The sequence below is a fragment of the Gastrolobium bilobum genome, unplaced genomic scaffold (assembly GCF_033153095.1).
Source record: "Gastrolobium bilobum isolate Gb01-03AN ecotype WA unplaced genomic scaffold, APGP_CSIRO_Gbil_v1 utg25141, whole genome shotgun sequence".
NCBI lineage: Eukaryota > Viridiplantae > Streptophyta > Magnoliopsida > Fabales > Fabaceae > Gastrolobium > Gastrolobium bilobum.
In genome coordinates, this window is record NW_026899411.1 from 76,649 (window position 1) to 91,257 (window position 14,609).

General features: G+C 36.2%; 1 protein-coding gene across 2 annotated transcripts; it reads left to right on the forward strand.

The window, feature by feature from the left end:
• The first annotated feature begins 79 nt into the window (after positions 1-79).
• Positions 80-8,007, forward strand: LOC133290380 (cytochrome c1-2, heme protein, mitochondrial). Of its 2 annotated transcripts, none has more exons than XM_061488449.1 (8): positions 80-157; positions 1,488-1,555; positions 5,537-5,751; positions 6,265-6,544; positions 6,629-6,700; positions 7,197-7,313; positions 7,426-7,491; positions 7,576-8,007. In XM_061488449.1, the coding sequence occupies exons 2-8, from the start codon at positions 1,499-1,501 to the stop codon at positions 7,690-7,692; spliced, it is 924 nt and encodes a 307-aa protein (XP_061344433.1). In that variant the 5' UTR covers positions 80-157; positions 1,488-1,498; the 3' UTR covers positions 7,693-8,007. The 2 variants fall into 2 exon arrangements, with proteins under 2 accessions (XP_061344433.1, XP_061344435.1); XM_061488451.1 differs by lacking the exon at positions 80-157 and adding an exon at positions 364-382.
• Positions 8,008-14,609: the final 6,602 nt, after the last annotated feature.

Below are 14,609 nucleotides of genomic sequence, written 5' to 3' on the forward strand. Positions count from 1 at the left end.
TTTTCGCCTATTGGTATGAAAGCCCGTCAATAAAGCCCAAAAGCCCAGAGCAATTCTCGTGGCTGCAACGATAGAAGCGTTTTGTCTCTGTTCAATCAGAACTTGTTATTTTCTCTCTCTTCCTTGGATCCTCAGTTCCAAATCGAGCTTCCATTTCGTAAGTCCCTGTTCCACTTTCTCTTCCATTCCTCAATCCTTTTATCTATTTGTTTATTTATGAATGTTCAGCTATAACTGTGACTCGGATCTACGACTCACTTTTGAATTCTGGGTTTTCCAATTCTCATCTTTGTGAATCTATTTGCACGTGTAACCATTGGAACATATTGCCCCATTGGGATTGCGAGTGATTGTGTTTTGGTGATGTTGGTTTATGCCTGAGGTTGCTGCATTTCATGTTTATGTCACACTCTCTCGCCCTTAGATTTTTATTTTTTTATTTTTGGTTGTTTGTGTATTAGTAGTAGTAGTAGGAGCAGCATATTTGGGCCTGAAATTCCACAATTTGTGCATGTGAATGAATTAAAGTCACTGTTTTTTATCTATAACGATTACTTTCAAATAGTTAGAGTGTTTTAGTGGTACTGTTATTTATTGGCGAGGTCAATTTGTGAATTATGACGTATGCAACTTTCCTCGTATCATTATTATTAATAATAATAACAATATAATAACTCCCCATGAAATCCCGAATTGGGAAGGTAGCGGTGAGAAAATCTTTATCCTTACATTTTGCAAAGAGTTTGTTTCTTGGTTTAGAACCCATAACTTTTTAGTCACATAAAAGCAGTTTTACCACGACTGCAGGCTTGTCCTTGTAAAAACGGCCTTTCGGTCATTGTTGTCGTTGTCATTATTATTATTATTGTTATTATTATTATTATATTTTGGGGTTAAATCGTGAATGAGGAAATGTTGGGTAAGATTTGGTGTAAACTTAATGAAGAGTGTGGGTACTATTAGAAACGTGGGTCATTGGCTTCTTATATCATCTTATCATATTTTACCCTCGTCTTGGGGTCATATTTGTTGGTATCATGGTATGTGTTGTACAGTGAACATTTGAATGAAATTTGTTTGTGTTCATTATGCTTGAAGTTCTAGGATTATGCTCTCTCTGTCTTTGCGTGCATTCTTGTACTTTTGTCTATCTTGTCTATTTCTTCATCATCCTTGTTGTCAATCTGTTTGCACCAAGAATTAGACTACGTGCCTATTTATAGAATGTTCAAAGCAATTTTTCTTGATAGATCATCTCATCATAATCTAAAATTTAAAACTTGTTAGAATTTTTCCTGGCAATTTTCATTTTAGGGTTCAGTTTTCATGTTTTTTTATTACAGAAACAGTTGGTAATTTTAGCTTTTGGTACTTTTTTGGTGATTCTGTCTTTGTCATTGTCCTTATGCTTATTTATAGAACTTTAACTATAATACTTGGTTGCATGTATACTTATCTGTAATCTTTTTTATATGAACGATTGTCAGTGTGGACAGAGATGGCTGGAGGTGTTATTCAGCAGTTATTGAGGAGGAAACTCCAATGTTATTCTCCTGTAAGCATTAGCCCCTCTCTTCAAGATAATTTTATATTTTTGGGGGTATTTTCTTTCCTGGTCCTTGCAGCCTGGGACTCAAAATGGAGATCCATAGACTAAAAGTTAGGGATTGGGAAAAGAAAAATGATTTTCTGTTATTCAAATTTAAGGGAAAGGGAATATTGTTTTTCTGGGAAGATGTTAGAGCTGTGCATTACCTTCTCTTATATTGCTTATTTGAGCAATACTGTTTTCTAATTTATCCAACGTATTTCTAGTAGGGTTAGGTTAATGTTACAATACAGTTGAAAAAGATTGGCTATATCCTGCTAAATTGCTAATTTATAAAAGAATTTTATCAAGTTTGCCCCCAAAGTCATAGGTATAATAGACTCCACCATAGCATTCTCATGCATACAAAATATTCCAACCTGCAAATATTCAGTTGAAACTAAAATGTTTGTAGTTGACCAACTTGTAGATATTTTAAGTCTTAAATGAGCATTTGATGATAGACGAGAAAAGATAAATCAATAAAAAAGGAAAAACTCTTGACATTCAACAATAACAATGATCAAGCCTTATTCCACTATGTGGGTTGGTTGGCTACATAGATCATTTGATACCACTAGGTTCTATCAAAACCAAATTTTTAATAAATTCATTTGGAGTGAAGTCTTTTTAAATGGTTTCTCCTAAAGTTTTATTATTTCTTCTTTTATCCATTTTAATCATTAAAATGTTCTATTTGATCCATTTTCTCACTGGAGCCTCTATTGGTCTTCTTCTCTCGTTCTCAAACCACATTATGTGAGTTTTTGTCATCTTCTCCTGAATAAGTGCTTCTCCAACTTTTAATTAGTTGCATTCATATCATATCCTGTATTTTCTTGTATGTCCAACATCCACTTGAGAATTCTATATTCACCACACTTGTTTTTAGCAGTTGTTAATACTCAGCTGCTCAACATTCCGTAATCTTTACCATAAAGCATAAGTGGTCTTATAGCGGCCATCAATTTGTAAGATGGATTTAACATACTTCAATTGTGCAATTTGTGGTATGAGTCGTATGACTATGATGTGATCCCCAATTTTCATCTCCAAAACATTCCTGATTTGTGTATTCCTGAATTTGCATACTGTTCCTCCGTCTTACTTACTCCTACTTAAATGAAACCTTTTCATTCCAAGGCTTATCACTGCAGCTTAAATTTATATATTTATTTATTTAATTATTTTTGCTAGAATTTTTTCTTGAAATTTACTCGTCTTCAATTAGGACCATAGTTGTCAATCCTAGATAGTGGCACGAGTGACTGACCTCAAAATGCTGTAGTGGGATAGTTGATAGTAGGATGGCCGAGTAATTTATACCACACATATAACTACTATTTAAACCTCGATTAGCAAGGGTGGGTAAAGGCAATTCTTGTACGCAGCCTTTCCCCACACATATAGATGCTCAAAAATAAAAATAAAAAAATCCCAAAATTAAGGACATATTCATCAACATCAACAATACTTTTATCCCAAACTAATTGGGGTCCGTGGTAGATGAACCCAAATGAAAGTTAAGAAGGGATAAAAATAAAAATAAATAAAGGGAAAAGTGTTTGTCTTTTTAAATGACACAACTTTTGTCATTTCACTCTCACAAAGAGGTGGGACCCACACTTTTAGTTTTTTTGTCCACTCTCTCTCCTCCTTTATCTATCTCTTTCTCTCACTTAAAAGGACACAACTTTACATCCTTTAAAATGACACACACTTTTCCCATAAATAAAATAATAATGGTATATATAAAAATAAAAGGGGTGTAAAAATAAATAAATAAATAAAAAGAAAGATGGGGAAGGGGAAAAGAGATAAAGGAAAAGAAGGGGAAAGAAGAAGGAGGGGGGGGGGGGGATGAAGAAGAAAAAGACTAAAAATGGACTATCTGGAACATAAGAATAACAACGGGTCTAACCCTCCACCATGCTGATGACTTTTCTCCATTCCGTCCTAAGGCACACCGTCCGCCAATCTATATCTCACTCCATTAAGTCTTGCTTTACTACCTCTTTCCAAGTAAGTTTCGGTCTACCTCTACCTTTCTTTGTGTCAAGCTGTTGGTAACAAACTTTTGTTCTTACGGGAGCATTCAGGGGCCTTCTCATTACTTGCTCAAACCACCTCAATCTATGTTCTTGTAAGCCATAGGTCTTTTTGTAGTTTGCCCAATTGTGTGTGTCCCCTGTATTCTTGTAGATAGGTATCAAATTGTTCCTCCTCCACTGATCTATCATTTTCTTAGACCTCATTATCTCATTGAACAACTTAATAAGCTAAGTTATACCCTTCCACCTTAAACACTTCCAAACTTCCATACGTCTATTATCTGGTTAAATTGCTTTACAATTGTTCATCTTCTTTAGCCCTTTATTTAGCTTAAATTCTTGAATTCTATGTTAAATGTGTAATTTTGACTATGCGCTTTTTGGTGTTTAAACTCTCAAAGTCTGTTATTGTTGCATGCCCTTCCTTAAGTTGTTTGTAGAAATAAATCTTCCATCGTTTCTTGATATCTTGCTTAGTTGCACCAGAGTAGTCTATAGTGTACTATGCCAGAGCAGAGCAGAGTGGCTTGAGGCTGCTACTAGGTGCCAGTCACACTGTACCCTTTGCACCTGCAATTGTGACTGCTATAGCAGCATATTGCAGCCATCGTGGCTGCTATACTAAAACGGGGGTGTGAATATTCATCTTTGCCCCCATTTTGAGTTTTCCAACCTTTTTTTAAACATTTATGTGATTTCCTCTCTATATTTGGTGTCAGAAACATTATGGGGGATTGTAACCCTTCTTCCTGATCATTCATGCAAAAAACACTTAAAGGCTGGCCTCTGTTTTGAACTAACCCGTGACCCATTCTGGCATTGTTTCCGGCCAAGCTTGGCATTTTCTGGCACACCCATTATGCGCTGGCTACTGCTTACCAATGGGTCTCTGTTCACTCCCTCCCTGTTTGGACACCCCTGCTGCTCACCCCCGTGAGTCTCCGTTCATGCTGGTCTCTGTTCAATTTTTGTTTCTATGTTGTGTTGTGTTCTTCACCCTCACATGCCCCCCACTGGTCAATTTTTGTTTGTGTTGGGTTGTGTTCTTCGCACTCATGTTCCCAAACTTCACATAGTTGATCCCAAGCCCTTGTGAAAGAGAATTGTTGTGTTAGGCAGTTAGCAGCCAACATTGACCTTTATCGAATCTTTTATGACATGGATCAACCATAAGATTGTGCTAAAAATGATAAGTTTCTAAAAATTTGAATTCCCCTTGGCATTATGTGTTGCATCCATGTGTTTTATCCATTTATCACCAGTCTGTGTCTTGGTGTAGCTTTTCTAGAAGCATATCATACTTTTGCAATTTCGCGTTGGTGTTGTTGCTAATTATACTTAAATCTTTGCAGACTCTTTTGAATTAAATTGTTGCTGACTCAATCTTCAACCACTATTGAATTGTAAATTATATTAAGAGTTTAAATTTTATCCTTATGTTGGTGTAAAACTTTTTACTCTATCAGTAAACAAGAAAGTCATCATCATTGTAGATTTATAGTAATTAAGACTTTCACTTGCAGAAAAATCTTTCAACAGGTCAGGTGGCATCTATGGTTCACTAATACTATAAAACTTTTCACACTATTAGTGGATAAAATTAAATCCCTAGTAAATGCAAATCTCTGACTTTCAATTACAGTCCATCTAACTTATCTTAGAAGTACTTCAGATGATGTCCTAGCTTTAATTCTTCCCTCTTTATAGGGGTGCTGTGAACTTGAGTCCAAGTCCAATTAATGGGAGTTATCTTCCATTATAGGCTTATAGTTGTTGTTTGTCATATAGGAAAGACCATTCTGCAGACTGGTACATACATGTGCATGTCATAAAGTTTTGATGAGTTTATAACAATATGCCGCGTCTTATGCTGATAGCTGGTTTATACTTAATGCAGAATCCTTCTTTTATATCGTCCATTATCACAAAGAAAGATGGTACTGACTCTACTGGCAGCAGCTCCTTAAGAGCGCTTGCATTAATTGGAGCTGGTGTCTCAGGCTTTTTGGGTTTTGTGACAACAGCATCAGCTGATGAAGCTGAGCATGGCCTGGCATGTCCAAGCTATCCATGGCCTCACAAGGGCATCCTCAGTTCATATGATCATGCTTCGTGAGTTTGATCTGATTTTCTATTTATTTTCCTTTCTATTTTTTTGGCTCAAAATATCATTTGAAGTTAGCAACTACATACACAAACTAGTCCCTGTTGCATTTTTAAGGTGTATTACTAATTGTTAATTATAGGTACATGTTTAGTTTACTTTCTTTTTGTTATATAGTCCTTATTTCATTTTTCTCAGTCTTCCTCTCTTGCTTTGTAATGTCTTTGAGATGATGTGATCTGACATGGTTTAAATCTTGTGCGTGTTATATCTGATTACTAATATTTATTGGGCATTGTTTTATCTAAGAAAAATATAGTTCATTGATTGCTAGAAATAGTTGCAATTCTAAATTCTTCAATAAAAGTATTTACACCCCCTCTTTTAGGTTCATTTTTATGGTGAATCTGCGTTCTGTTCTATGGCATCATCATGTATTAACCAATTTTAACGTGAATGCTATATAAACATGAATATAATTCAGGTGGTCTTAATACATTTAACTAATTTTCTACGAGCAGGATTCGTCGTGGTCATCAAGTTTATCAACAAGTCTGTGCTTCCTGTCATTCTATGTCTTTGATATCATACCGTGATTTGGTTGGTGTTGCTTATACAGAAGAAGAGGTAAAGGCTATGGCCGCTGAGATTGAGGTGGTAGATGGTCCTAATGATGAGGGTGAGATGTTTACACGGCCTGGTAAACTCAGTGATCGCTTTCCTCAGCCTTATTCCAACGAAGCAGCTGCTAGGTTTGCTAATGGTGGAGCCTATCCTCCAGATCTAAGTCTTATTACTAAAGTAATGTCGGTTGTCTGCTAGTAACGTCCTTTAGATTTTCTGCTTTACGTATACCAGAACTATCTTTACCATTTGTATTTTCAGGCTCGTCACAGTGGTCAGAACTATGTGTTTGCCCTTCTAACCGGTTATCGTGATCCCCCAGCTGGTGTTTCGGTAAATTCTTTTGTAAACATTTTTTTATTGTTAAAAATAATTTGTAGCTTTGAAATGTTGCGAGCACAGTCAATAATTATTTATTTATTTATTTATTTATTTCTTGCATACCAATGAGGAAAAATATGCATGCATTGTGGGCTGGGGATTATTAAAGAACCTTTGACATCATGCCTGGTTTTCTTTGCAAATCATTTTGCTGACGAAATTGATATTCGCCATTTCTAGATGAAACAGATTCCACATGTTTTAGACATAGTATGGTTAATTTGTGCGTGTGATATACACACTTTTGCACCTATATGTGATTCTAGGTGTTAGTTATGCTTGTATATGGATGATATTAACGATGGATGATGAACTTGCTTTGTATTTTCTCAACTATCTAATTCTCAACAAATACAAATTCATGATTTTTTTTGTCCCAATACCAGTGTGACAATACTGCGCTTAAAGTTAAACTTTGTTTATGGTTATCTTTTAAATAATAATGTAGATTAGAGAAGGACTACACTATAATCCTTATTTTCCTGGCGGAGCCATTGCCATGCCTAAAATGCTTAATGATGGTGCTGTTGAATATGAAGATGGTACCCCTGCTACAGAAGCTCAGGTACTTCTTTTGTCTGTTGAGGATTGGTTTGAGTAAATCTTATCACAAATGATTATCTATGAACTTAAGAAGAATGAAGCTATTTTTTTTCTCCTGTTATGCCTTGCTGCAGATGGGGAAAGATGTTGTGTCATTCTTATCTTGGGCTGCCGAGCCTGAGATGGAAGAGAGAAAACTGGTTTGTTTCCCTTCCTATCCTTTTCCTTCAAGATTAATGAAGAAAATATATCTTATTTTCTGAGGACATTGCTATTATATGCAGATGGGATTTAAATGGATATTTGTACTATCATTGGCATTACTTCAAGCTGCCTATTACCGTCGCCTTCGGTGGTCTGTTCTAAAGTCTCGCAAGCTGGTTCTTGATGTTGTCAACTAGCCACCTTCCAAGTATCATTTGCAACTTCAGGAAATATTTATTGTTGGCAATAATTTTGTCAGATGATTAAGTTATCTCATCATGTCAAATTCGTTGATGGAGTAACTTGAAGCGTGTTCTATTTTTGTTTGAGATAGAAATAAAGCTGATCCATATATGTGAGATATGTTACTTTTATCATTTTTTCAACCCGTTCTCAGATCTGTATTGTTCCATTCTGCGGGACCCCTGTACTTCTATTTTGATTCAATCTGGATTTTGATGGTAATTGACCTGTGACGGGTTTATTTTGGTTATCTTAAAAGAAAGAGAAAAGGTCACAATGTTCCTTTTGGAAATTAGAAACAAAGTTCTTTTTCACTTCATTACTATGGAGTTGTTATGGTCGCGGCTTAGTATTGATAATATATTTGTTTTGTAATGTGGTTTTATAGGGATAATAAGCATATTATTTTAAAGTTTATAAAAAATCAAATTTAACTTTTAATATAGGTGTTGCTTGGGATGGTACCCCATGGGCTACGGCTGAGACTTGGCCTTGTTGGCTCTAATCGTGATATGGACTAGCGACTCCATTATGGATAAGTTGTTCTATAGCATCACAGTTAAAAGTTTTTTTTTTATTTCATATCCAATTCTTCTGTGGTAGTTATAGAATTTTAGACTTGTCATGCCCCCGCCTTATATTTTAATGGGGGCGGTTTCTTCACTTCTGCTTGGGAGACTTGGAATGTCCTTGCTATTGAGGTATTAAGGGGGTGTACTTGTGATACTTTCCTTTGTTCTTTTGCTTTTTCAGTTTCCATTTTTATGTGGAAGTGATTGAAGTCTTTTTCTTCGGTCAGACTGCTCGAGGTTTGCTTGTGTTTCTTGTTCGTTCCCAGAGCTTTGAAAATCTTTCAGGCTGATATATTTATTAGCCCTGATGCTTTCATCCATGGTCAAAGCTTCTCTTTTTGCTTGGGATGTGACGTCCGGCCACTTGCAAGATTGTTCACACATACCAACAAAAGATTTTTTAACATGTTTTGTCCTCATTCGCACACTCCTTGACAAACTTTCCATGAGGTCAATCATCACAGAATTTCTCTAAATCAAGCACACTTAATTATGGAGTTCTTAAGTTATGGGTTACCAAAGAGTATATACATTTTGTTTGTATAGGTAGTACATATTATTTCCTTTAAACTATCCTCAATTATACAGTGCTATACTTGTACAGCTTCTAAATTTCTCTCGTTCGGGTGTTGATTAGATTCATTCATGTACCACTCAAGTTGGTTGTTCGTACCTCATCTCTTTTTGCATTAGCGCTCGTCAGCGCCCAGAATGTCACAAGGGAAGTGGTGAGTCTGCTTTGTTTTAGCCCAGCGACAAGTAGGCAGCGAGCCACCTTGAATTTTGTTGAGCGCGGCGAGGTAATCCTAAAAGGTTTCATCCTTACCTTCTTTGATTCACGGACAAGGTAGCCACCTTGAATTTTGTTGAGCGCGGCGAGGTAATCCTAAAAGGTTTCATCCTTACCTTCTTTGATTCACGGACAAGGTGTGTGATGAACTCGATTGTACTTTGTCAAGAAAAAGCATCGAGGCGACATGCTTTTCTAGACATCCCTGGGATCTCCTTCTTCGTCATAGGCATCCAGATTGATGGGTGTCTGAATCCCTTTACAATAAGAATTGCCAATATCCAATGCGTGAAAAGATGGTTGAAATAAGGAGAGGAAATCAAGTTTCCAATCGTGTTTTCCATATTCTATGATCCCATGGGCCTTTCTTTGCCATTGCTTACCTAGGAGCTTTTATTGATGACCAATTAGTTCACATTTTGAGTGTAGGCTCTTCGCCCATCCATTACCGCTAAATAAGGGTTGATGTGCAACTATAAAGACTTCGACGCTCAAGTCGGTATTAGAATTAGTTAGTGCTCATATGAGGATGAATGTGCATTTTAACCCTGTTTTTGTATACAAGTATGTGTAGCTTCCTCGAGACCCATGAGTCATTATCTTAGTGAGATAGGGCATGGGTTTTTGCAAAAACTTGTGAGAGGATTTAATAGTTGTACAGCTATATATGCTTTATGAGAATATTGGGGGAGTTAAATCATGTTGTGCATGTTAGTTTACAATATAGCAGTTAAAGTGTTTTGCCAATTTGGTCACTGTGCCACGACATTGATCGATAACAATATAATTTCTATAAACAAATATTAAAAATATCAATTTCAGTTTGCCTATATATGTGAAGTTGTTTATTGATTGGTTATGGGTGTGAGTTGTGGTGAAAAATATCATACTGATATGTGGTTTAGATTTTCTTATTTTGTAGTAATGATGAGCGATTCCCATCAAGTTCAAAAGGGTAATAGTTTGGGTAATAAATCCTTTAATTACCTGTTATCTGTTTATTATTTGCCCAAAAATTTAGTTTGAAGTTTGAAGAACATTGATGAACTATAATAATAATAATAATAATAATTTTCTAAATTTTTCCTAAAGCTTTGTCAAACATAACACTTTATCATTGTCTTAGATGCATAATGTATGTTGGGCTTAATAAAAAAGTATATTTTAAGAGAGTAAAATAGTCAACATACATTTCTTTATAATCAATATTGGAGTATGTAATGCTTAGGTTTTAGTAGCATCTCGCTTTTCCAAAATAATTTATGAGCAGGCACCATAAAAGTCTAATCACACCTTTAGGTCCGCTAGCCGAATTATAATTTTCCTACCCTATAAGGGAGCAAATATTGCACGCTCCCGGCCCAATGAACCCTGAGAGAGAGGGGGATGAGGAGAGAGGAGAGAGGAGAGAGGGAGAAAGAAAGAAGAGAGAGAAAGGGACCACTGAATTTATTTCCCCTAGAAGGGTCATTTTCGTGACACAATGGTTTACAGCCACATGATCTAGTCTTCTCAGATGTAGGCCCCACCCATTAGATTTGTTCCCCATATTATTCTAAATGAAGGGACCTTTCCTCTCCTTAGCCATCTTGACTTCTCTCCCATCAATCAATTTAAGAAAATGTGAAAGCGTCGCTCTCTATGAGAATTGTGCATTCTAGGGTGTGAAATAGGAGAAAAGGAGTTTACGAGTTGGAACGAGAGAAGAATGGTAAGAAAAAATAGTAACATGAAGAGGAATAAAAAAGATGAAAGCAAGCACTATCCTTCTCATCCACATTCGCCTCAAATATCATCAAGTATATCCCTAAATTTCTCGAATTTCTTTTAATTATTTAATTTGATTGAATTTTTCTTTCACTTTAATTTCTTATTCGTACCGATAAAAATAGAGAAGTAAATATTTTCAATTAACATATAGATGTATCTAGGTATCCTTATATGAATATTTGGTGAAAGGAGTAAAGGAGGTGTTTTAGCCTACTTTTTTTTTCATAATTTCTCTTATAGAAAAAATTGTTTTGCTATTTGTTAAGTAATCATTGGATGAATAAAGTGCAAAGAATTTTTATTGACTTAATTTCTCCTTGAGGGAATGGTTCTAATATACAACCAATTAGATACAAAATAAGAAAACAAACCAAATACAAAAAAGCAATCAAATCAATCCTATTTAAAACAAATCATATTTGATTTGATTTGAAAATTTCCCCCTAAATATGATAGAATCTTTAGAATTTTCCACAATCCCTCTTAAGGTGGGATATATATGTGGATCATTCCCAACTTGCGAATTAAGTCTTTAAAGGTCACTTTGTGTGCTTTTAGTGAGATTGTCTATGGTTTGCTCCCTGGTAGGAACATATGTCATATGCATACTACCATCATCTAATATTTCCTTGATGAAGTGGCAGTCAACTTCCACGTGTTTGATCTTATTATGATGGATATTGTAAGAACCCACACCGTTAATTAAGGGATTTAATTAATTAATTATGTGAAATTAGGAAATAATTCCATAATTGACCCTAATAATTATTATGAGGCTTTAATAATTATAATTAGTGAGTAAGAATGCTGAAAGTCACTTTTCTGACGAAAAGTGCGGATACCAGTTCTGCTAGTTGGTATAAATGCATACCGAAAAAGTATTCTGGAAAATTATAATAAGTGCATGATAATTACTAGAATAACATGTAGGACTTGTAAAACGAGTTTCAAGTTAAAATAATGACAACTGGTTCCAGAAACTGGTACTGGCTATGAAAAGCGCGTACCGGAAAGGTGCTCCGAAAAATATAAGAAAAATATGATAATTCTTGTAAAAATGAGTGGTTTCAGATTCCAAAGTTTGGGATTAAAATGATAAACGTAGCTATTAACGCTAATACTGCGCGATTAACTTAAGCGCGCCTATAAATACAAGGGGCACACACTTCTAGGTCAGAATTTGAAGCCTTCCTACGTGAGTTTCTGATTTCCCTTGGCTGCCACCTTCTTCTCCATTGCAAAGTTGGAGCTTTTCTTCATTTTTAAGCCAAAGACTCCACCTTTTCTTCTTGAAAGCCTTTCTCCATCATTGGGTGAGCTTGTGACAAGCTTTGGGGAAGTGGGGAGAGTGTTCTTGTGAGCTCAAGGTGCTGTTTTTCTGAGTGTTGGGGGCTGCCTCCTTGGTTGTGGGAGTGTGAGTGAATTTCACCTCCATTGGAGCTTAAAGAACCAAGCTTTGGAGGAAAAGAACTTACCTTTGTGTGGTGATTTTCGTGCACCACTAAGGCAGAGGCTTGGGGCACTTCTTTGAGCATTAAAGGCTCTTCTTTTCTGAGTTCAAGGACCCCATAGGTATACCTTGAACATTCCCTTTGAAATTTCTTGAAAATAGCTTGTTTATGTCATGAAAAGAGGTAACTTTGATTAATCATGTTAAAGGTTGTTAATCTAAGGCTAATAAGTGTAAATGAATATCTGTTTTGAGGAAAAACCGGACTTGGGAACCTTGGGAGGCCATTGGAGCTCGGATTATGCAGAAAAATCTGCATTTTCGCGTTTCTGCACAGGTGGTAATCAATTACCTTTGAGTGGTAATCGATTACCATGAAGGGTAATTGATTACCCCTGTATGGTAATCGATTACCTAGTGCAAATGTGACAGCAACGACATAGTTTAGTAAAATTGCGATATCTCGAGCTACAGAGCTCCAAATTGAGTGAGGTTTGGACCTATGTAAAGCTAACACATAGGGATACAACTCTGTAAAATTTAGTAGCCATTGGATAAGTGGTTTGATATCAGTGTCATTTTGAAGTCGCATTTTGGTTGCTGGAAATTCCGGTTACAACAGTCACTTTGCGTAAAGAATAACCGGAGTTATACAACTCCGATTGAGGCGTATAATATGTCGTTGTAAAGCTGGAGATGTCTAGTTTAACATATTAAAATCTTAGAATATTTCATAAAGAGATGAAAATGCAGTATTGAAAATGATTAAGCAATCAAGTATGGTTATTGATGATATTCCTGTTATAAACAGACTGTGATTGTGCTGTTTGGTGACCTTGGGCCAGTGTGGACTCTTGGTTTGGATGGATAGCTTGAGAGGTAAGCTTTCGTGTCCTCAGTTTAGCCATGTTGTGGTTCCACCATGTCCCACAGGGGTATGGTTATATGCATGCTGTGTTACATTCTTTGGATATTTGAAATGCTGTTGAGCTTTTTGTGTAATGGCTTTTAATATGCATGTGTTGTTTCATCTTGACGGTAAGCTTGAGTATGTGGCGTCATACGATATGGTGATCCGGGGTGAATGCAAGTGGCGTCTTGCACTATGTGTGGGTATTTGGCGTATGTAAATCCTGCATTTCTCTGGCCAGTAGAATAGTATTTGACACACATGACATGATTATCTGCTGCATTGCACTGATTTAGAACTGATGATGATAAACTGCTTTTGAACTTATATTGCACATGCAAGTGAGCTTGGGGTGGAAGATCCTTGAGGACTCACTGTCTTACTGAGATTTCTAGTTTAGAGATCTTACCCCACGTTTGGGGAATGCTTATTTCAGGACCAGGTAGTATGGGGGCCGATGCCTCAGGCGGCAGGAGGCCGGAGCTTAGCTGATTATGTTATTACTGCTTTATGCTAGCATGACTGGATTAGATGCTGTTTATGTTTCTGCTCTTTATGTTTTGAGTTAAGACTGATGTTGGGCTTTGTTGCCTTATTCGGGTGAGCATGGGATGTTGTCCATGTCACTATGTTGTTAGTACTTTATTTGGAGTTGTATAAAATGTTAGATGGTCCGGTCTACTTTGTTGTAGTTCCGTGACTAGAGACCCATCTTATGTTATTTATTTAATGAGGTATTTCAGATAGCTGTTTTATTGCAATTACATACAGGCGATGTTTTATTAATTGATTAATAAGCAAGTTGGTAATGATAATGACTTCATAATTGAAAAGAAAAAGATATTCCGCATTTTTAACTAAGCGCAGCTTAATATGATAGTATGATAACATTACCGGATATATACGGGGTGTTACAGATATGATTTCGAGCAATACTAACCACTACCTTCTTGTTACAATTCAACCTTAATGGTAAAGAGTAGAAGACATGTAGCTCACTAAGGGTTCTTCTTAACTAGATGCCCTCACAAACACCATGGGCTAGAGATCAAAATCCATCTTCTACACTACTTTTAGTCACCACTGGTTGTTATTTACTTTCTCCATGTTACAGGGTTACCCCATACATAGAAGCAATAGCTCAAGGTCGATCTTCTATGACCTACTGAACAAACCCTATTTGCATTAGTAAAAATTTCAATCATCTTTTGTTCCTATTTTTTGAAGACTTGTCCCTTATCGAGTGTATTTTTCAGATACCTTAGGATCATACAGACAACGTTAAAGTGTTGTTTCTTAAGGGAGTGCATGAATTGGCTGATCCTACTCACAACAAATGCAATATCAGGCGTGTGAAATAGGTAGATTAGTTTACAAAC

What these genes read in the sequence shown, in the direction of transcription:
- LOC133290380 (XM_061488449.1), top strand. Translation starts at nt 1,499, where the DNA reads ATGGCTGGAGGTGTTATTCAGCAGTTATTGAGGAGGAAACTCCAATGT. An exon ending in AACTCCAATGTTATTCTCCT is followed by an intron (nt 1,556 to 5,536) that starts GTAAGCATTAGC and finishes TACTTAATGCAG; the next exon opens with AATCCTTCTTTTATATCGTC. An exon ending in CCCCTGCTACAGAAGCTCAG is followed by an intron (nt 7,314 to 7,425) that starts GTACTTCTTTTG and finishes GCCTTGCTGCAG; the next exon opens with ATGGGGAAAGATGTTGTGTC.